This window comes from Pseudorca crassidens, chromosome 1, assembly GCF_039906515.1.
Source record: "Pseudorca crassidens isolate mPseCra1 chromosome 1, mPseCra1.hap1, whole genome shotgun sequence".
Taxonomy (NCBI): Eukaryota; Metazoa; Chordata; class Mammalia; order Artiodactyla; family Delphinidae; genus Pseudorca; species Pseudorca crassidens.
The window spans coordinates 37902170-37925637 of record NC_090296.1 but is presented as its reverse complement, the minus strand read 5'-3'; the positions used below and the strand labels follow the sequence as shown (position 1 = coordinate 37925637).

Sequence of the window (23468 nt, the reverse complement as noted above, 5' to 3'; positions counted from 1 at the left end):
TAGATCACATGCTAAGCTACAAAACAAGTCTTAATAAATTTAAGAAGGTTAAAATCACATCAAGCATCTTTTCTGACTACAACAGTGTGAGACTAGAAATCAACTAGAAGAAAAAAACTGCGAAAAACACAAACACAAAGCATACTACAAAAAAAAATCAGTGGGTCACTGAAGAAATCAAAGAGGAAATAAACATATACCTGGAGACAAATGAAAATGGAAACACATGATCTGAAATCTATGGGATGCAGCAAAAGCAGTTCTAAGAGGGAAGTTTGTAGCAATACAAGCCTACCTCAAGAAAAATCTTGAGATATTCCTTTTATTGGAATATGGGCCTTGAATGCTATAAATTTCCCTCAAACTATTTTTTTAATTAATTTATTTATTTATCTTTGGCTGTGTTGGGTCTTCGTTGCTGTGCATGGGCTTTCTCTAGTTGCGGCGAGCTGGGGCCACTCTTTGTTGCGGTGCACGGGCTTCTCATTGCAGTGGCCTCTCTTGTTGCGGAGCACGGGCTCTAGGCACACAGGCTACAGTAGTTGTGGCTTGCCGGCTCTACAGTGCAGACTCAGTAGTTGTGGCTCGCCAGCTCTAGAGTGCAGGCTCAGTAGTTGTAGCGCACAGGCTTAGCTGCTCCGCGGCATGTGGGATCCTCCCGGCCCAGGGCTTGAACCCAAGTCCCCTGCACTGGCAGGCGGATTCCCAACCACTGCACCACCAGGCAAGCCCTCCCTCAAGCTACTGCTTTAGCTGCAACCCCAACATTTTGCTGTGTTCTACTTTCATTTTCAGTTAGTTCAAAATGCTTTCTAATTTTAATTTTGATTATTTTTCTGGGATCCATGGATTATTTAGATATATGTTATTTGGTTTCCAAACGTTTGGAAATTCTCCAAGATCTTTCTAATATTGGTTTCTAATTTAGTTCCATTGTGTCAAAGAAAATACTTTGTACGAATTAAATTCTTTTAAATGTATTCAGACTTGTTTCATGGTCCAGGATATAGTCTATCCTGGTAAATATTCAATGAATACTTGAAAAGAATGTGTCTTCTGCTTTTTTGGGGTTGAGGGTTTTTAATATGCCAATTAGGTAAAGTTGGCTGGCAGTGTTATTCAAGTCTTCTCTATATTTACTGATTTTCTGTCTACTTATTCTATCAATTATTGAGAGAGGGGTATTAAAACATCCCACTATAATAAGGGATTTGTCCATTTCTCCCTGCAGTTTTATCAGATTTTACTTCATAAGGTTTGCGGTTCTCTTATTTGGTGCATAAATGTTTAGGATTGCTATGTCTTCTTGACAAATTGACTCATTTATCATTATGAAATTACCTTCTTTATTCCTAGATATATTCTTTGCTCTAAAATTTACTTTTTCTGATATTAATGTAGCCACTCCAGCTTAATGCTCTGTTCATTTTTTAAACCTTTTTTCTTTCTATTCTTTTCTGATAGTTTCTATTGCTCTTGCTTAACAGGCACTATTGTTTCTTCTGCTATGCCTAATCAGACGTAAATCCATCAAAACATAGTTTTCACATTTAGAAATTTAATTTGTGTGAGTTTCATATTTTCCATGTCTCTCCTTAACCTGTTCATGCTTTCCTCTACTCCTTGGACATATGGAATATAGTTACAGTAACTGTTTTAATGCCCTTGTCTACTAAGTCTATCATCTGCATCACCTGGTGTCTTTTCCAATTATTATCATTTTCCTCATAACAGGTCATATTTTCTGCTTCTTTCCATGCTTGCTAACATGTGATTGGTTTACCCTGTTAAGTGCTGGATATTCTTCCATTCCTTTAAATAGTCTTGAGCTTTATGCAGTTAAGATGCAGTTAAGTTACTTGGCAATAGTTTGATCCTTCAGACTTGTTTTTTAAGTTTCATTTGGTAGGAGCAGGGCAGCCTTTAGTCTAGGGCTTATGTTACCTCACTACTGAGGCAATACCTTTCTGAGTACTACAACCAACATCCAGTAGAGTAGAAGGTTTTTTCCCTGTGGCTGGTGAGAACGTGAACTATTCCTGGCCCTGTGTGAACTTCCAAGTGTTGTTCTGCCTGCTCCTTTCTGGTGGTTCTTTCCCTGCCCTCGGTTAGAATCATAAGCATGAAATTAATGCTCAGCTGAAGACCTGAAGGGGATCCTCTGCAGGTCTCTAAACCCTCTCTGTCCGGCTCGTTCCTCTCCAGTTCTCTCCCCTGAAAATCCTAGCCTTCCCAAATTCACAACTCTGCTCCCTCATTTCAGGGAGACCCCTGGTGTCTACCTGGGTTACTTCTCCCTGTATTGCAACCTGGAAACTGGTTCCGGGCAGTAAACTGGTCAAATGGATCACCTTGTGTCTATTCTCTTGGGAGTCACTGTCCAATGTCCAATGTCTGTTTTACATATTCTGTAGGGTTGTTTAAATTCCAGGTGGCTAAGTGGATTCTGTCCCTGTGTTTGTTTTCAAGTTAATGCTATAAATAATCAAAAAGAAAAAAGCCTGTAACTTGAGATGCTTAAAATCTAGCATGGAAAAGACTCACCTCTCCTGACAGTGGAAATTTTCCAACAGAAACAGAACCCCATTTTCCTAACAGCAACGCAGAACAGAATAACTTCATTCTGAATGCCGTTATGACTACCAAGCCAAAAAAATTTCTTAAGAAAAGATTTCTTAAATTGGGATTTACTGTAAACAAATCCTACTCACTTACTGTCCCAAGTGGTAATTACATCACATGCCTACCTCACCCTCTGTAATTCTCTCTACCTGGCAGTTCTGTCAGATGCTGCAGGAGGAATGCCGTAGCCTTAGGCTTTCCCATTTGCACAGATGTTTCTAGTTTCCCAACAACACAATATGATGTCCAGAGGCTAAAATGACTGTGAGGAGCCTTGCCAAACATAAGGCTTTACACTGCAAAGTGGTGTAACAAGAAGCAAGCTGCTTTCCAAGGAGCATGTTGCTGCACAGAAAAGAGTTCTAAATTATTTCTGCAAGTAAGAGAAGCCCCATAATCTGGCATTTGATGATCCTCCTGTACCACGGTGGGAATGAACTTTCCAGGGAAATCCTTCCTTTAACAAAGACAAATGACAACAAAAATCTGAGGTAACGTCTGTAGGTAAATTCAAAGAGAAGGTCAGAAAAAGTTGATTTTCTTCCACAGTTTCATATGTCCCACCTGGACATTTCCTATATGCACATCAACTTAATCACTGATGTAAGCTGGGCCCTCATATTATTTTATAGAAGGGGAATGGTAACAATAAATGTCAAGAAGGTGCCAGAAGCTCCAAAGCATTTAAGAGTCTTCTTGGCTTTCCCTACAATTTTCATTTGTCCAACAACTTACCATTTCTACTCACAAATGTCTGCTTTCTAGAACTGCGGTAGGGAGTGTACTGGGTGTGGGGGAAATGTCCTGTCAGGCAAGTAAGGCCAGATTGAGATCCAACCAGGAAGTACCCAAAGGTTGTCTTCAGGGTCTCTGAGTCTCACATGACCTTCAAATTCCTTCTTCATTCCCTCTCTCCTCTCCTTTAAGACCTAACTTCCTCCCCCCACGCCCACCTCCTTATCCAGCTATCTCCCGGACAGCTCTCCATGCTCTATACCAGGGTTACTCAAAGTATCATCTGTTACCAGTTCACAAAGAGAGAAGAAGATATTGAGGGTAAGCATTTGGAAACTTTTACAGTAATTGATAGGGTAATTTTAAATCAGTTGAATGTAACAACAAAATACTAGGGCTTGTATTTTGCACTTTTCTTTTTCTAGTATTTTATTTTTATTTTACAAAAGTAACTATCTACATGAAAGGATATACCATGTTCTTGTATTAGAAGAATCAATATTGCCCAAATGACTATACTACCCAAGGCAATCTATAGATTCAATGCAATCCCTATCAAATTACCAATGGCATTTTTCACAGAACTAGAAAAAAAATTCTAAAGTTTAAACGGAAACACAAAAGACCCCAAATAGACAAAGCAATCCTGAGAAAGAAAATTGGAGCTGGAGGAAATCAGACTCCCTGACTTCAGACTATACTACAAAGCTACAGTAATCGAAACAGTATGGTACTGGTACAAAAATAGAAATATAGATCTATGGAACAGGACAGAAAGCCCAGAAATAAATTCACACACCTGTGGTCAACTAATCTATGACAAAGGAGGCAAGAATATACAATGGAGAAAAGACAGCCTCTTCAATAAGTGGTGCTGGGAAAACTGGACAGCTACATGTAAAAAAATGAAATTAGAACACTCCCTAACACCATACACAAAAGTAAACTCGAAATGGATCAAAGACCTAAATGTAAGGCCAACACTATGAAACTCTTAGAGGAAAACATAAGCAGAACACTCTATGACATAAATCACAGCAATATCTTTTTTGATCCACCTCCTAGAGTAATGAAAATAAAAACAAAAATAAACATATGGACCTAATTAAACTTAAAAGCTTCCACACAGCAAAGGAAACCATAAACCAACAAAAAGACAACCCTCAGAATGGGAGAAATTATGTGCAAGCAACTGACTAGGGATTAATCTCCAAAATATACAAACAGCTCATGCAGCTCTATGTCAAAAAAACCAACAACCCAATCCAAAAATGGGCAGAAGATCTAAATAGATATTTCTCCAAAGAAGACATACAGATGGCCAAAAAGCACATGAAAAGATGCTCAACATCACTAATTATTAGAAAAATGCAAATCAAAATTACAATGAGGTATCATCTCACACCGGTCAGAATGGCCATCATCGAAAAGTCTACAAACAATAAATATTGGAGAGGGTGTGGAGAAAAGGAAACCCTCCTACACTGTTGGTGTGAATGTAAATTGGTACAACATTATGGAGAACAGTATGGAGGTTCCTTAAAAAACTAAAAATAGAACTACCATATGATCCAGCAGTCCCACTCTTGGGCATATATCTGGAGAAAACCATAATTTGAAAAGATACATGCACCCCAATGTTCATAGCAGCTCTATTTACAAAAGCCAAGACATGGAAGCAACCTAAATGTCCATCTACAGATGAATGGATAAAGATGTGGTATATATATACAATGGAATATTACTCAGCCATAAAAGAGTGAAAAATGCCATTTGCAGCAACATGGATGGACCCAGAGATTATCATGCTAAGTGAAGTAAGTCAGATGGAGAAAGACAAATATCATATGATATCGCTTACATGAGGAATCTAAAAAAATGATACAAATGAACTTATTTACAAAACAGAAATAGAGTCACAGATGTAGAAACAAACTTATGGTTACCAGGGAGGAGGGGAGGAGGGATAAATTAGGAGATTGGGATTGACATATACACACTACTATATATAAAACAGATAAATAATAAGGACCTACTGTATAGCACAGGGAACTCTACTCAATACTCTGTAATGACCTATATGGGAAAAGAATCTTAAAAAAGAGTGAATAAGGACTTCCCTGGTGATCCAGGGGTTAAGACTCCGTGCTCCCAATGCAGGGGGCCCAGGTTCGATCCCTGGTCAGGGAACTAGATCCCGCATGCCGCAACAAAGATCCCACAAGCAGCAACGAAGATCCCCCATGCCGCAACTAAGACCCAGTGCAGACAAATAAATAAATAAATATTTAAATGTTAAAAAGATAAAAAAGAGTGGATATATGTATAACTGATTCACTTTCCTGTACAGCAGAAACTAACACAACACTGTAAATCAACTATACTCTAATAAAAATAAAAATAAACTAACTATAACAATTTGGAAATTATAAAAGAAAAAGAAACCTGGTGCTTCACCATAGAGAGTTTGAGAAGCACTGCTCTATGTGTTTCCCTTTCATCAAAACCAGTGCCAATGCCCAAGAGCACCTATTAGAGAGGAAATGAATATAGGCTGGAGGGGGAGAGGTCAGCTGCTCCCACATCAGGAGACAGCCTGCGACCCATGTGGCCACAGGTTCTGCATTGTGTTTTGGCTTCAGGAACTGCTGCTTAGTCTGATTTAAACTAAAGTAGCATAATACCACCTCACAGATTTCTGCTGTTTCAAACACTATGCTCTAAAATTGGATAAAATCTAGGTAATAAAGCCCCATACATGGCCCAAATGAAGTCTGTAAGTCATCACTTGAGAATTAAAACATGGACATACATATTATTTGAGAAAGAAAGAAAAAAAAAACAAAAAACAATAACCTAAAGGCCCAACAAGAGTAAACAGCTAAGCAAAGCAATCAATACCTGGTACAGCAACTGGATTGAATACCATCAGGTAGACGGCAAGCGGAACAGGATGAAAACTACACAGAAACTCAGGAATGTGTGCAAAATAATACGTCTCTATTAATTGTAGCAAGGTTTATAATGGTAAAAAAAAATAGAAAACGTATATTAAACAAAGGCCCATCAATAGAGAAAAGGCTGAACGATGTAGACAATGCCCTTGCTTCAAAGACTGAGTTAGATCTCTCCTCACTGTCCTGAAGGGATTTCACAGCATTCTGAAAAGGAAAAAAGCAAGATGCAAAGAAGTATTTGTATGTAGTGTCCCAAGTTTTTTAAATGGGGGAAAAAAGGTCTGTGTATATACTGGAGGTGAGGTATTATTTTAAATGATTATTAGAGGATGGAAGAAGGTATCAAGGCTACCCTCTGGTTGTTAAGATTAGCTACTTGGTGTCTGGGTGGAAGGATCAAGAAAAAATGGGATCAAAGCAAGCCTCCTTCAAAGTTTCCATAACTTTTAATACAAGATGCTATGCTGTTTATGTAAAATTTTATATATGAGCATATGTGTACATATCTATCTCTATCTCTCTATCAAGAGCTGTTAAAGAACAGTCACCGAAGATATGGTGGTTGTCTAGGGCGGAGAGGGGGGATTCCTAGTGATTTTTATTTTCTTCTTTGTATGTTTTTCTTTTGTTTGAATGTTTACAATAACCAGGTATTATTTATATAATAAGAAAAAAACAGCAAAGCTACAACATACATACATCTTAGATGCTTTCCTCATTTCCCACCTCTAACCCATATATTTCCCTCAAGTCAGGTCCCTTCCTCCCAGGCCCCTCCACACCAACTTAGTTCTGGCTCTCATTGTTCCTAATAACTCCTGTTAGGCCCCTTGCCTCAGTCTCTCCCCTCTCCCGTCAGTCCTCCGCACGGAAGCCACAGTGACCTTTCAAGAATGCCTATCTGGGACTTCCCTGGTGGTGCAGTGGTTGAGAGTCCGCCTGCCAATGCAGGGGACACGGGTTCGTGCCCCGATCCGGGAAGATCCCACATGCCGCGGAGCGGCTGGGCCCGTGAGCCATGGCTGCTGGGCCTGCACGTCAGGAGCCTGTGCTCCGCAACAGGAGAGGCCACAACAGCGAGAGGCCACAACAGCGAGAGGCCCGCGTACCACAAAAAAAAAAAAAAGAATGCCTATCTGTCCATGATACTTCCCTGCCTGACCCTCTTCTAGGGCTGCTCAATGCCCCAGGCAACAATTCTCAACAGGAGTTACACTCAGTAATCTTCAACACTGCATTTTACAACCTTGTCCACCTCCCCCTGCTCTTCCACGGCATGACTTGCAGCTCCTGGCTTACCCCCGTCCTTTCATTCTTCCCTGCCTACCCCTCCCACCTGCCCATCAACTCATGCAACACCCAAACGTCGTTCCCTTCTGCAACCACTTCAGCACTTCTCCTGTCTTCCCAGAGTACTCAGTGCTCTGTACACACTTTGTGATAGCACTGAGATCATTCTTTTTAGCGAATTTGTTCTCTCTCTCTCTATGAGCCATGGGAGGGCAGGAATACATATATCCTCAACATCTTTAGTGAATGAATGAATGAAATGAATGAATAAATGAACTTGTAAAAGCAGAACCCAAAATAGTAAATATAAATGCATGTTAACCATGTAAAAGGTCCGTATAAACACTGAAAAGGGGCTGAAAGTCCAGTTATAAAATACATCAGTCATGGGGATATAATGTACAGCATGGTGACGACAGTTAATAATGCTGTATTGCATATTTGAAAGTTGCTAAGAAAGCAGATCTTAAAAGTTCTCATCACAAGAAAAAAGTTTTGTTAACTATGTATGGTGATGGGTGTTGACTTATTGTGATCATTTCTCAATATACACAAAATTCAAATCATCTGGGACTTCCCTGGTGGCGCAGTGGTTAAGAGTCCACCTGCCAACGCAGGGGACACAGGTTCAAGCCCTGGTCTGCAAAGATCCCACATGCCACGGAGCAACTAAGCCTGTGCACCACAACGACTGAGCCTGCGCTCTAGAACCCGCGAGCCACAACTACTGGAGCCCATTTGCCACAACAACTGAAGCCTGCGTGCCTAGAGCCCGTGCTCCGCGGCAAGGGAAGCCACCACAATGAGAAGCCGCGCACCACAACAAAGAGTAGCCCTCGCTCGCTGCAACTAGAGAAAGCTCTCATGCAGCAACGAAGACCCAATGCAGCCAAAAATAAAGAAAGAAAGAAAGAAAAATAAATTTATAAAAAAATTCAAATCATTTATGTTGTATACCTGAAACTAATAGTGTTATATGTCAATTACATCACAATGAAATAAATTAAAATGTCAAAAAAAGAAAAAAGGATGAGAGGTAAACATTTTGAAGTTCGTTTTTTCCTTTTCCAGTAGAGTGGTTTCAGCTACTTTTTAAATTACTACCAGTAATTCACCCAACGAATAATTCATATTCAAATTACCAAAAGTTAACTACAGTTTAAATGCCTATAAAATGAAACAGAAAAGTCCAAAAGAAAGCCATTTTCCCCTTTTCAAATAAAATATGAAATTCAAAAAAAAAAAAAAGAAATTCAGTACTCCTCAACACCATGCCAGCTCTAGAAACAGCATCTCTCCCCCATAAAACATGGCCCAGCTGTGTGGTTACTTACTGGAGTTGAGGAGGATCATGGCCTTGACACAGAGATATTCTTTGTGTTGGAGTTTTAACTCGCGAAACCTTGAAGTCGTTGCCAGGAGCATGTCAAAGATTTCCAGAATTCCTTCTACACATTTCCCTTCATCCCTACAAAAGTCCATTTAGAAATGTAAGGAACATACAGCTTCCGGTAACCATCGAAAGCAATAAGGAGTACTTTCTTTTTAATCTCAAGTTTCATCTTGTACACCCTTTAACTATAACAAGATAGTAATGAGACCACACCCAGAAATGTGAAATTACTAGAATTATTTTTATATAAGGAAGAGAGGGCATTTCCTAGAAGTCCATAAAGCAAACATTTGAATACATACTCTTTAGGCAACAGTGTGCACTGGAAGTACATTTTCCTCCTACCTATTCACCAAATGTTTTCTTAAAGGAATACCATTTCTGTTCATTATTTTTGATCTAAACTATGTCAGCCAACCAGCCCTCAATATGACACATATTACTAAAATGATACAGTCCATGTTCTCATCAAAAAACTCTGAAGTATTAATGAGGAAAGACTGAACATTACAGAAGCAAATATCCCAAGAAGAAATATTACTTTATATCTAGGGCTTAACTCTCACATCCTGGTGGTCAACTAGAAACTGGTGGGGAAACTAAGAGACATTTAAATGCAGTTTGAAGAAAAGCTAATATGACATACAAAGAAATCACAATTACAGAAGATGGATTAGAATCAGGAAAGGAAGGTAGAAATGGAGACATGGTAATTTTGATGTGCCAAAGATTATTTTTAAGCAAAAGTTTTAGACAAACTTTGGACTATGTAATCGAGATTCTTTTGAGCACTCCTTACGGAAATGAATGTTTAAGCATACTTTTGAAGTAAATTACTTGAACTGTACCTAGAAAATACCAGCTTCAATTCACTCCAGCCAGACACACATTATTCCACCTCACTGCTCCCAAAACAACTTCCATTATCATCAGTCATAGAGCTACTGGAAGTCCTTGACAAGCAAGCAGTTAAATGATTTCGCCATAAAACATTCATTTGCTTCTAAAAGCCTGCAGTACACAGCAAAGGGCAGCTGTGGTGGCCATGAGTTTCTGCAAGTTTCATTTTCAGTCTCTGTAGCAGCCCCTGAAGGGGACCTGAGATCTTCAAAGAACACTGGCTGGTCCCTCCTCCTTCTCCCAACCCCAAGCCAGGACATTTCCAGTGATGGTCGTAGTTGGAGAAAGGGCCTCTGTAGAGTTCAAATGAACTGGCACCAGTGGGTACTACTAATCCTGCTAAAGCCTTTCCTATTTGGTGCTATGCTTGGATGCCCGCTTACCAGGATCCTGAAGTCCACAGCGTTCACACCCCCGCAAGCTCACTACACAAAGCTACAAGTATGCAAACTGCGCACACTGGCAAACAAGCGCGGTAACTTTGGAAACCAGTTTAGACTTCCTGAAAGCGCACAGGTTAAGTGATAAAATGTCAGTGCCCCCTAGAAGTCACTCCTAAGGGAAAGGGCACTTTGGAGAGTCAGAGCCCTGGGCAAAGGGTGCCAAAATCTATAGGAAAGGCCCAGCCCTCCATATGCCATCCGCCCACCTCCCCTGCTCTGGGCTTTCCCAGGCAGCCTGCTGCTAATGTCCAGTAAGGACATGCATGCCCTGCACATAGCAGAGGCACAAGAAATACTTATTCACTTGAATGCCCCTCAAGCCAATCATCAAATCACTCAGCCTAGGACAATTAATTATTGGAAACTGTAATTGGTGGGTTTAAGGACATCTGATACTGAGAAAAGCTAGTTTTAAAATATCTCTGGGGGCAAAAACAAAAAATCCAACAAGTCCTGCATTGACAATTTAATAGTTTGGCTCTTTACTCTTTTGTGAGACTCAGAGGTGGGGTCACGGGCACATGTGTGCATGCACACACACACACGCAGGCACACACACACACACACACACACACCTCCCCAAGTAGTACGATAAGGGGACTCATTTGAAATCAATCCTATTTTGCAGAAGCTGCCACCTGTGCCTAAAAACACATCTCTAAATACTGAAGTTAGCACCATTTCCTCATCGAAATACATACCATTTAAAATGTAAATTCATATTTCAAAAATGGAGGTAGAGGGACTTCCCTGGTGGTCCAGTGGGTAAGACAGGGGGCCCGGATTCCATCCCTGGTCAGGGGAACTAGATCCCGCATGCCACAACTAAGAGTCCGCATGCCGCAACTAAGACCCGGTGCAGCCAAAATAAATAACTAAATTTTTTTTTTTTAATGGAGGTAGAGTTTATATTTCAGGGTATCTTAGGCCTTGATAAATGCTGCAGCTCAAAGTAATCAGAACATATGTACCGCATGGAAAAAGTGAATTTCTCAACCAGTTGTAAAGAGCAAGGTCTGATTGCTTTCTCCAGCAGGTGTGAGAGCCAACCATCTCATTCAAGGGGTGGCAAGGTTATAATATTTTTATTCACTTCACAGGCTGTAGAAAACAAATACATTTCTAGAAAATAAATGAGAAATATAGGGGCAATAAGGTACAATATCTTATAAAGGACACCCTAATAGAGTTCTACTTTAAAATGAGTTATACAGAACAGAGTGAGGAAGGACTTTACAATCAATGAGACCTATTTCATTTATTCTGTAAGTAACTATGATTGACACTGAATTACGAGTAAGAAATTAAGACAGGTTTAAAAGATCTGAATTCAACCTAGTGGGTATATGATTTGGATGTTAAAATACTGAAACAATATATCAATCAAACCAAACTACTCATGGAAATTTACTTTTACACTCCATTTCCCCATAAACCAGTGCTAAATAAAAATAGAAGTAATAGTTCCATGTGGACTATCTTATATTTGATAACCACTCCCTTTATAAAAGAAAAATATTCTGTTTGATACCAAGGACAACGTGTTGAAAGAGTGGGCTTCCCTTTGGGGTTCACTGTTTTGTACTGGCATATATATATCCGCTGGCAGCACACATGCGGCTAATAGACCACAGTTTGTCTATCTTTGTGTGGGTGGCAATAGGGTTGGGAGAGCTTAGCACATGGGAAGGACTTAAATATTGAACTCAGGTGAAATGATCTGAGTACAAAAGGGAAATACAAATTCAGAAGTGAAAATTCTGTCAGTCTCTTGAAGAAAGTTCAATATACAAATACCTGAGGTGAATGCAAACTCAGTACATTTACACTTGTGAGTCCACAGAACTCCATAAACATCCACTTCCTCTGACTTTTTAATAACATTTGGCAGTTTCCTATTGATGCTAAGGACACATAATGTCTTAGCATATATGATTTTCTGAGCAAGTAGAAGTTCAGATTCTGTGGTAGATCTTCACATGAATTGGGATTCTAGTGATTACTAAAAGAACTACCTTGTTAGAAATAAGCTGAGATACCCGGATTTTCCTCTCATCCTCAGTAGGTTCAAGTTTTCTCGCTGCAGAAGCCTCAACAAGAATAAAGGGAAACAAATTATAGTCTCAGTCTCCACAAATAAATAGGCTAATTTAATTGTATTCACTGCTTACATGGTCATACCACCACTTAAAGGAACTCTGACAGGACAATCTACCAAAAGACAATTATTTTCATGTAGTGTGAAAATTATTTATTCACGTTGCAAAAAAGATTCACAATAGAACACTTTTATAGTGCATGATCCCTGACTTTTGGAATAAGTCACATTTTGAACATTTTTGAATAAGCAGCTCCTCCAGAAACATACCCATTACATTAAAATGTATTTATCTGTATAACAGATGCACTAAGAGTCTCGGAATTGAAATTCTATACTTTACAGAGTGCTCAAATCAAGTAGGGACTGCAACAAAAAATAACCACTAGTAGGCACTCCAAAAAAATGCCTGTTCAATGTGAATGCATTTACAATTCCTAAGAACTCCTCTTTCATCCTCAAATATACTCAATTTCTATGTTGTAAAAAATAACACATCCAAAGATTTATAAAGTAATGTGAGTCTATTAAAGTAACATATAAGAAAAATTACTTTTTTTTTTCTTCTATTACTTAACCAACAGGTAAGCCTAAAATTTATCTGGGATTGGTGTCAATTTACAGTAATTTATATTCACATGGGAGTTAAAGAACCCGCACAAAGAGGTAAGTTAGTTGTGCTAAAAACCAGGAATGAAATAGTCACTGAAAATAAACACTAAATGTGGCATCAATTTTAGAAATCAAGGCAAAAAATAAAATAACACAGTCCCAAAGTCTGCAAATTTATTGGTTCACCAAAGGATAGAACTTCTTCCTAGCACTCACTTCTAGGGAATTTTGTGTGTATATTTGTGTGTGTGTGTGCCTTTAAATGCCAAGTGGAATATAATGAGTGAATGAATGAATGAATGAGACTGATGGCTTAGCTGGATGCTTGGCCTTGCAGCCTGCCTCGCAACATGGTACCCTGAGATGAGGAGGAGCAGGCTTCTGAGGTGCACAGAGAGTGAAACAGAGTTGTTCTGAGATAAAAGAATAAAGTAGAAAGTTACTTTGCCTTTTGGCCTCCTCCTCTTTCCTCTTCCAGTTCTCTATCCCGCTGGGAGGCATGTACTGTTGTAGGTAAGAGTGTGAACTTCACAGCCAGCCCCTGTGCCCAGCTGCATCACTTGCTAACTGCAGGTAAGTTACCTACCTCCTGTTTCCATATCTGAAGGACAGGGATAATAATGGTGCTTACCCATAAAGGGCTGTTGTGAAGATGAAATGACTTAACACATATCAGTGCTTAAGATGGTGCCTGGAAGCCAATAAGTTAGCTATTTTGATTGTTACTGAAGGGTCTGGGCTTCCAGAACCTCCCTCTGGGCTTGCTCCTAGTGGAGCCACAGTCCACGCTCCAGCTCTTCCCAACGGCCCTGTTCTCCACCAACACACCTCTGTTACTTAGAACAGTGTTGTCAATGCTGTCATCCATGACAACAGACAGAATGGGTGCTAATTCCCTGGGCTATTACTTTTCATCTGAGTAAGATGTGCATGGGGATCTTCTGATGATCTAAAGAGGCAATGCCAAGGGGCAGATCCTTTCCATTCATAACACTAGGCATCCTTCTTTGTGCACAGAGTCAAATGTGACTGAATATTCAACACTAGCATTTTTTTCAATATAAGGAATGTGGAAATCAATTTCCATGGAGATTTTCAAACTGTTCAAATTTACCCCAAGAAAGCATTCTACTTTTCTCCTAAAAAGCCTGAGTGTTGTACATTCCAGCTTTCCCTCCACGAACAGTTCACCTAAGTCAATTAAAAATTGGTTCCTTTTCTGCACCATCTTTAAAAGAAAACTAAATGCAACCAAGTTATCACATTAATACTATCGTTCCCCAGTTTCCGTTAACTTTCATCTGGTTTTAATAACCATTCGTTCCACGGCTATTGCCAAAAATGCTGTATAGTACACGTAGTTAGAGTTAGTTAAAGCATGTTAAAATAAACTTGGTAGATTTGTAAGAATTTCATCACCTGTCCAAATAGCTGGAGATGTACAGGGTCCCTACCAGTGGAAAAAACAGCAGGACAGCTTAAAATTATAACCTGAAAATGGAGTTTTTTAGTGCAGAAAAATCTAAGTTGACGTGTATACTTAGTGGCCATATACCCTGCAGGACACAGGCCCCTGTTGTGGTCTGGCCAGTGAATGCTGCCACACTGAAAGAATAGGTAAGAATGAGTCACAAGACACTTAATCATTGTGCCCATGCTCTCCTTCTTGGGTTCTTGACCCAGTGAAGGAACTCATGACATTATCCTCCTCTTACCTGCCCTCTCAGGAGTAAGGTTTTAATTGCAGCACCCAGGACTTTGTTCCCACTTCACTCAGCGCCTCACTCAAACCAGTCAGAGAAGAAACACAAAGTATTTTTTCTCACCTGTCCAGAACGAGGTCTGGAGCAAAGATGAGCTTGCCGGGGTGGTCGATGGAGCGCCACATCAGCCCCACCATGAGCACCTCCAACCAGCAGCTCTCCAAGAGCCGCACTTGGTCGTACAGGCTGAGCTCCACGAAGCCTGGGGAAAGCAAGAGGCCGTGAGCACACCCCACCCTCCTCCTCAGCTCCCCCGTTCCATAAAAACAGAAGAGCAATCATACAGGGCTCGGGGGGGAAAGTCAATATTTTAAAGACATTGCTAAATGCTGACAAGTGAGAAAATCTTGAACTCAAAGTGAGTACTCACTATTTTCTAGTCTCAAACCCCTTCTAGAGAGAAATGTACTTCATTCAGAATTTCTAAAGGACTGTCACCTGGGCTTATACAGCTCCCCAGACAGATGCTAGGGAAGAACAGAAAGCTGGCCCTGACCTTTGTTGGTTATATCCTAATAATCCCTCTGCACTACTGAGAAAGACAGAGCTCAGCTGCCAGTCAGAGGGGCTACCAATATGGCCCAGCCCATGACTGGGGCCAGGAGGAGTGGGGGGATGGGAGAGTGGGGGTGGGGATGGGAGAGTGGGGGTGCGGATGGGAGGCTTGCAGAGAGAGCAGGGCCAACCCCTGCAGAAAGTCAGAGCTCCAGCTGAAAGAGTTTCTTCAATTGCTTAACATTTCACATCTAGCGTTAGAATCATTCTTCTGAGTAGGTGTGCTGTCTCTAAGCTACCGTACGCTGAAGAGGATAGGTAACAACTGAAACAGGTCCCTAAGGGAGGTGAGCACTTCAGAAGCAGAGATCACCGGTCCTTCCTCCGTAAGCCACCGTAAGAGGAGGAGGCAGTATAATATAAGTATAGTAAATATAAACAAATGGCCTTGGAGTGCAATGCATTCTGCTTAGAACCCTGCTCGGCCTCATCCCAGCTAGTTACTTAATCTCCTATGAAGTCTTTGTTTCCTTACAGGAAAAATGGGGGCAACAAGGCCTATCTCTGAGAATTTCCGACAGCTAGAATCTCTCATCATCCTCATTTCACAGATGAGGAAACTATGGCACAGAGAACACACATGGTTCAAATCTTTGAACGATTATAACACAAATCTGCACAAAGGAGAATTTAATAGAGTAATGAATGGAAAGATGGATAAATCCTTTCCAAAGCCACATTCTACACTCAGTTCCAGTTCCTGATATGTGTACACGTTTCAATCTCACCCACAGTTATAGACAATAAGCCTACCCAAAGGAGATCAAGCTTTTCATACTTGTAGATATTCAGCAAAACCAAGGCTAGGTGATATTCCAATTTTTTTTGGTTTAGACAATGACTATATTAGCTGAGAACGGGGGAAAAAAATCCCACAGCTTCAGAAAGCCTAAGCTTTCTGAAAATTTTCCAAAATACCAGGCTTGAAGAGGGACTAATGCAGCTTAAGAGTTTGGTTTTAAAGAAGCTGCACAGCTCTCAGGAGTAATTAATTTCACCACTACTCTCCACGTGGGATCTTGAAAACTAGGCTTGGAATACACGTAGAGCAAAAGCTAGAGGAAATTGCATCAGTATTGTCTCCTATGGGAAAGAGCTGAGAATAAAACAGCATTCTGGCAAAGGTGAAGATGCTAGACTATCAAAACCAAAGTGGAAAACCTGGAAATTCTCAGAAAGCTCAGAAGCAAACAAATGACCCCTATGGATACTATTACCTGAGGCTCTTACACCCAGCTGCTCTGTCACCCAGCTTCATGCCCCCTTCTCAATCTTTAAAATGTGCTTAATGCAGTTGCTGACCTCCAGGCCATGGAAATTGTCCCTAGTGGCTTAGAACTTGGAGAGAGACCTCATTTCTTAGACAAATGTATAGACGTACATGGAGAAGCCCTTCCAGGGGAATGGTGGGTTGCTGTCATTCTATGTTAGAATCCTTGATTCATTCTTTCACAGAAACACCAATTCAAATAATAATTAGATGGTGACAATGCAGTATATGTACAAACTGGTCTTGGAAAGTGGACACATTATAGGATGGAAAATGAATGTTCTAAATGACAATTTACGAATAACCAAACCCATTTTTAAGTCTATCGAGTTAAAAAGCATTCCAGGTTTATTGATGATTCATGTTACTTCTACAGCTGATTTACTCTATTTATCCACATATATACTGATTCTTTCTCTATTGGAACAAAATTTTACAGTTCCTATTTAGCATCTGAGAAACGTTTCACTTTCATACTGGTCATACTGAGCCCCACCCCTCCTCCCAAGGTGAGAAGTCCACAGCCAAGAGATGGGTTAAGGTGGAGCCCAGATCCCTTCCTTTTTAGACCATGTTCCAGGTCCCAGGACCCTAGAATTTCCTGCCTAAATGGCCTCATATCCACTTCCAGAGCCTGGGTGGGTCTCTTCCCTGGGTCCTTCGTCCCAGACCAGATCTAGGCATGAGACGTGGCCAACAGGCTAGTGTCTGTAGGAGATGTGGACAGGTAGAATGGTGTGTGTACAAGGTGGTGTGGGATGGATCCAGGAGTGGGAGAAGAAGGCAAGGAGTCAGGAAGAGAAGGGGTCCACCATATACAACTCTTTCTGCACTGCCATGTCTGGTACAGAACTCAGAGGAATTCAAGAATTCTAAACTGGAACCTGGTCTTCCAGGACGTGTTAAAGGCATACATGTCAAAATAGGAAGAAAGAACATATTTCTTTTAAAGGTTATAAATCAAGCTCTCAAACTGCTAAATACCCAAGACACAATGTGGACCTCCATTTTGTATTCTTGCCCCATAAATGTTAGAGGCGGCCCTTTCCACAAACAAATTTAAAGCTAAGACCCAGAAAGCCCTACCCGGAATTTTCTTGGCCCAGCCGATCATGTGTACCAGTTCCTTGTCAGCCAGCTTGGTCAGGGACATCATCATGGAGGCCTCGGTGAAGGGCGTGCTGGGGCGGCTCACGAGCACGTGGGGCGGCTCGGCCTCGAGGAGTGTGAGCACCAGCTGCTCTGGGCTCAGGGCACTCAGCAGCAGCTCCTTCACGCGGGTCACGTGCCCACCATTTTTCTTGGCTTTGCTCAGGCAGTGCAGCTGCTCATCAGAATTTCTCTGCCTTCGAACTACGCGGTACCCACACCTTTCTCTCCGGGAGCCTAAAGCAGAGAGCAGATGATAACACACTGCTTTCCCATCTCTTCTCCAACCCAGCAGTCAAGTTCCCCCAGTTGCCAGGGTAAAAATGAAGCAGTGATATCACTGGAAGACCTGAGTCTATTCACAGAATGTGCCTTAGAACAGGAGCCTGACTTTTATTTCTGGAGCCTGTGGGGCACGTACTAAAGATTATTATATTTGTGACTGACTGTACTGGCAAAATCAGTAATGACTTTTTAGGGACAATAGCCCAAATGATCTTTAGGTTTCCACTTCAAGGTCATCTATTCCATTTCTAAATCTAAATCCATTTCTCTTTTAAAGAGTGCTGGTATACCTCAGTTTCCAAACCATGAAATTAGAAATCTTCTTCAGGAAGAAGACAAGGAAAAGTTAGGAACTGATTATAAATAATGCACTTTTAACAATACATCCTTAAATTCTTTTGCGTGTGTGTGTGTCTGTGTATTCTTTTTACATACTTAACACAAATAAGTTTATTTCAAACAATAAAGTAATTGAAAAAATCTGGAAAATATAGACGATCACAAATTTTGGCTTAAAGTCAGTTTTCTTTTAATGCTTTTATACTTTTCCATATTTTGTATACAACTTTAGGACATACATAGTGTATGTATATATGTGTGTATATATATAATTGTATAACCTCCCTTTTCTTTTTTTATTAAAAATGTATCATTTTATAACAATTAAAAAATCTGTATAGTATTCTGCTCTATGCGTATAGCACCACTTAAAGTGTCCCCTGTTGATGGAACTCTAGGTTGGTTCCAATTTCTTTGCTACTATATTACACATTACAATGAAAATGCATCTTTGTACCTGTATCCAATTACTCCCTTATAATAAACAGAAAGAAGTCAAGTTGCTGAACCAAGTTGCTCGTTTAAATTAAAATTTAAAATTTTGATACATATTGATAGATTGCCCTTCAAAACTATTTTAAAATTTATAATCTAAATAATACTTTAAGGGCTACCTATTTTCTTATAACACCACTGGACATTAAAAATCATTTTTAATCTTTGCTAATCTGGCAAGTGACTAAACAGTCTCATTTTACTTTGTATTTTTTCAATTACTAGCAAGGTTGACTAAAATGTTTGCCCTTCATTTTCTCTTACTTGTATATTGCGTATTTGCTTCTTTTGCTCTTTATCTCCTTAATTACCTACAAAGGCTCTTTATATAGGAATGATAACTTTTGCTGTATTCAATATTTGTCTTAGCTGTTAATATATCTTTTAACTCTGCTCATGGTGTCTTCTGTCATAAGAAGATTTAGTACATAGTCACATCTGCCTTTTTGTTTCACATAAAGATTACACAAATATGCTCCTATATCTTTTTTAAACACTTCTGTGGTTCAAACCTATTTGAAATTTTATGTATGCTTCTATTATGTCATATTGATATTTCATGTTATGTTTTTCCAAATGGATGTACAACTTTCCACATACCATTTATTAAATAAGCTTTTCCCATTGATTTTTATAAAATGCCTTGTCATTTAATAAATAATTGTGTATAAAAGTATCTTCTTCCAGATTTTTACACTTTTTCATAGATCTATTTTTCTATTCCTGTGCTGGTACCAAAACGTTTCAGTTACTGTAAGTTTATATAGCAGAACACAATGGGATAATGTCTTTAAGAAAGAAGCTTTCAGGCTTCCCTGGTGGCTCAGTGGTTAAGAATCCACCTGCCAATGCAGGGGACATGGGTTCAAGCCCTAGTCCAGGAAGATCCCATGTGCCGCACAGCAACTAAGCCCGTGTGCCACAACTACTGGGCCTGCGCTCTAGAGCCCATGAGCCACAACTACCGATGCCTGTGAGCCACAACTACTGACCCCGTTAGCCACAACTACTGAAGCCCATGCTCCACAACAAGAGAAGCCACCACAATGAGAAGCCTGGGCACCACAACGAAGAGTAGCCCCCGCTCGCCACAACTAGAGAAAGCCCACGCGCAGCAACAAAGACCCAACTAGCCAAAAATAAATTACTTAAAATAAATAAATTTAAAAAAAAAAAGAAAGAAGCTTTCAATTCAGAATTATATTCCCAGCTAACCTATCATTCAAGAGTGAGGATAAATTAAAGGTATTTTCAGTTTAAAAAGATTGGGAACATATATCACTCACAGCCCCTTTGAAATAAATACTATGTTCTTTGGGATGGAGAAAAATGAACCTGAAGGAAGCAAAGAAAGTCAAGAAGCAGTGGTAAGAAACTAAACTGGTAAATATGTGAGTAAATCTGAAAAACACTGAATAAAATAATAATAATTTTTCGAGGTACAGAAACAAGGTAGAACCAAAATACCAGACAATAACATATAAGATGAGAGAGGAATAATTTTGACTAGAACATTCGAAAAATTTTTATTTAGGAAGAGAGATATCTATTAGAGTGGTTTGATTCTAAAATTAATCAGGAATGCATGCTAAAAATAGAAATAGTGTCACTAAAAGAATTAAAACAGAATGTATGATTTCCAAACTGGCAGAAGAAAAAAAAGAAACCAGGAAAATATGATCAACTCCAAAAAGGAAAAAAAGTAGAAAATATGTGATTTTTTTTAAAAAGCACAAAATAAGATGATAGAAATGAACCCAAATACTAACTATCACAATAAACATAAACAGACTAAATTAATCAATTAAAAGCAACTCTGAGATCAGACATATTTTTTAATCTAGACATAGACTGGTTATAAGGAATACATCTAACATGCAGAAAAACTGAAAGTAAAGGGGTAGAAGACGATACAATGGCAAAAATTAACCAAATAAATTGGAGTCACTATCAATATCAGACAAAATAAACTTAAAGGCAAAAATCATTATTAAGGTCTCATAAGTAGATTATAAAAGGAAAGTAAATAATTCTAAGCTCATATACATCAAAACAACAACAAGAAAACACAGCCTACAAACAAAATGCCAAAAAGTGATTGAAAGAAAAAGAGAAATTGACAAATACACTAATATCAATATAATGGGATGTTTTACTGTATTTCTCTCAGAAACTAACAAAATAGATGGGGAAAAAGAATATAGAACATTTGAACTGCACAATTAAGAAGCTTGAGCTATAAAAGCTCATGGAATTTGCAAAAATTATCAGATAACAAGTCATTAATAAAACTTTAACTAAAACTGATATCATATAGATCATATTCTCTGACCACAATAAAAATAGAAATCAGTAACAAAAATATAACTTCCAAAGTCCTATGAGCACAAAGTATTTCTAAATATTCATTGGTTAAAGACAAAAATGTAAGATGGAATTAAAAAAGACATAAGTCGGGCTTCCCTGTGGTGGCGCAGTGGTTGAGAGTCCGCCTGCCGATGCAGGGGACACGGGTTCGTGCCCCGGTCCGGGAAGATCCCACATGCCACAGAGCGGCTAGGCCCGTGAGCCATGACTGCTGAGCCTGCGCGTCCGGAGCCTGTGCTCCGCAACGGGAGAGACCACAACAGTGAGAGGCCCGCGTACCACAAAAAAAAAATGACATAAGTCAAGATGTTGTTAGCATGGGCACAACATTTATATGAATCTTCCCTAAAAAAAATCTAAAAGTTAAAATCAGAATGCCTAGTTTCTATACTCCCACCATTGTGTTTGTTCACGAAATTCAATTGTCCACATTTATACAAAGAAATGTTAGGAGGTATGAGCAAATTTAAATTATTTGCTTCCAAGAAAATTTATCTGAATTTCCCTTATCCTTGGCTAACTGCAGTAGAAGAAAGGGCTCTATTCATCTAGGGATAACTGAATCAAAATTTTCATGAAAAGAATTAAAAGCCTAAAATATAATTCATTTTATTAGTAATCAGATAAAGTGCTATTATTATTTACATTATATATAATATTATAATTATATTATTAAAGGTCGATTATACCTCCAGGGTAAAATGGGACAAAATGTATGGTTAAGAAAGTATCTTTCTGATCACACATTTCTCTTTTGTGGAGTATATGAGGATAAGGAGTTTACAAAACAGATTTCCATACAAAGTAAAAGGTTTTGATTCCACACATTCAAATTTATTTGACCAAATTTCCCCAACAAAGTGCTATGTACTAGACCCTATTCTAAGTTGGGATCAATAAAATAAAGCCCCTAGAATCTATTGATAGAGTTCCTAGTTTTAACTGGTAAATCAAGTTGTAATGTATACACTGGAATAAAATGAAATTGAGAAGGTCAAAAAATAAAGTCATTGACAAAGAACTCACATTTTTCTACCAAGGACATTCCTAGTGTTATGGCTTTGACACCGTAATCCAAGCAGTCACTCAGTGTGCCTCTGAGTGAGCTTAATGAGAAAGTACCAAATAGGAGTGCTCCATATTAGAAAGTGCCCCAGCGAAAAGACGATGACAACAACAACCATGGTAAATGATGGTCATGATAGCTAATATCTACCGGAAGCTTCTGTATGCCAGACATTGTGTATTACTGTATATAGGTTATCCCATCCTGACAACCACCCTAGAGAAAAGGTGCTATTACTATCTCCAACATACAGGGGAGGATCCAGGCACAAGAGAGCTCAAGTAACTTGCCCAAGGTAGAAAAGCTAGAAAATAGCAGAAGCAGGATCTAAAACCAATCAGTGTTCTGAATGCAGAGCTGGTGCTTTTAACAACAATTTTATATCACCTCCCTATCAAATTACTTTCAAGTGTCTATACAGCGGGTGAATAAAGAGATGGCATCTGAAAGATGCCGAGCTATTGTCCCAACACAGGGTTCTAGATCAGGTATACAGTTATTCAGGTTGGTTTCCTGCCTATTTGCATTTCAGTGTATTCTTATAATGAAGCCTTGTCCCTGAAGCTAGTCTGGGTGGGTACCCTCCTACCATTGAAACAACGATATTAATACCTCAGCAGAAAGGATTGGAAATGCAGAAGAAAAAGGTGATGACAAAAGGGACAGGATTTCTGAATAAAACGGGGAAGTGGAATTATGCAGGAGGATCCAGAATGCAGGGAGAATCCCTAATCCTCTAAGATTGGATAGAAGGAAGAATCTAGATCAAGGGTTTTCTCAGGAGGGCAGACGAGAAGAGGGCTGGGAAAGGAGGGAGGCACAGTTAAGAAAATTCACTCCTAATCCTCTTTTCCTGTGGTCAGTAAAGGGTCAAAATATCCATCTGTTTGCACATCAATCCATCTCATTCCTTCTGTAATCTAAGATAATGAAACATTTTTTCTTAGCCCTATACAGCGACTTTTTGGTCAAATTCAATGACCTTTTCCAGGAAAAATTCAGGAACATCTCTGAACTCTGCTTTCTGAAACTGTATTGTATCAAAACTCCTAATTTATATGAGCCTTTCAACAAGGGAGAAAGGAAGGAAAAGCAAAATTTAACGCCAGGCACTGTGTTAGGTCTTTAT

General features: G+C 39.4%; 1 protein-coding gene across 3 annotated transcripts in view; it reads right to left on the bottom strand.

The window, feature by feature from the left end:
* Positions 1–23468, bottom strand: part of ESR2 (estrogen receptor 2) — a 71009-nt gene that overhangs the window by 22962 nt on the left and 24579 nt on the right. The window contains exons 6-9 of one of the 3 annotated variants that reach the window (XM_067733749.1): positions 17725–18024; positions 14877–15015; positions 12356–12430; positions 8939–9072 (exon numbers count right to left, since the gene is read on the bottom strand). In XM_067733749.1, coding sequence (XP_067589850.1) covers positions 8939–9072; positions 12356–12430; positions 14877–15015; positions 17725–18024 — 648 coding nt within the window. Of the gene's footprint in view, positions 1–8631; positions 9073–12355; positions 12431–14876; positions 15016–17724; positions 18025–23468 lie in introns of those variants that run through there. The other 2 variants (XM_067733757.1, XM_067733767.1) reach the window with 2 other exon arrangements.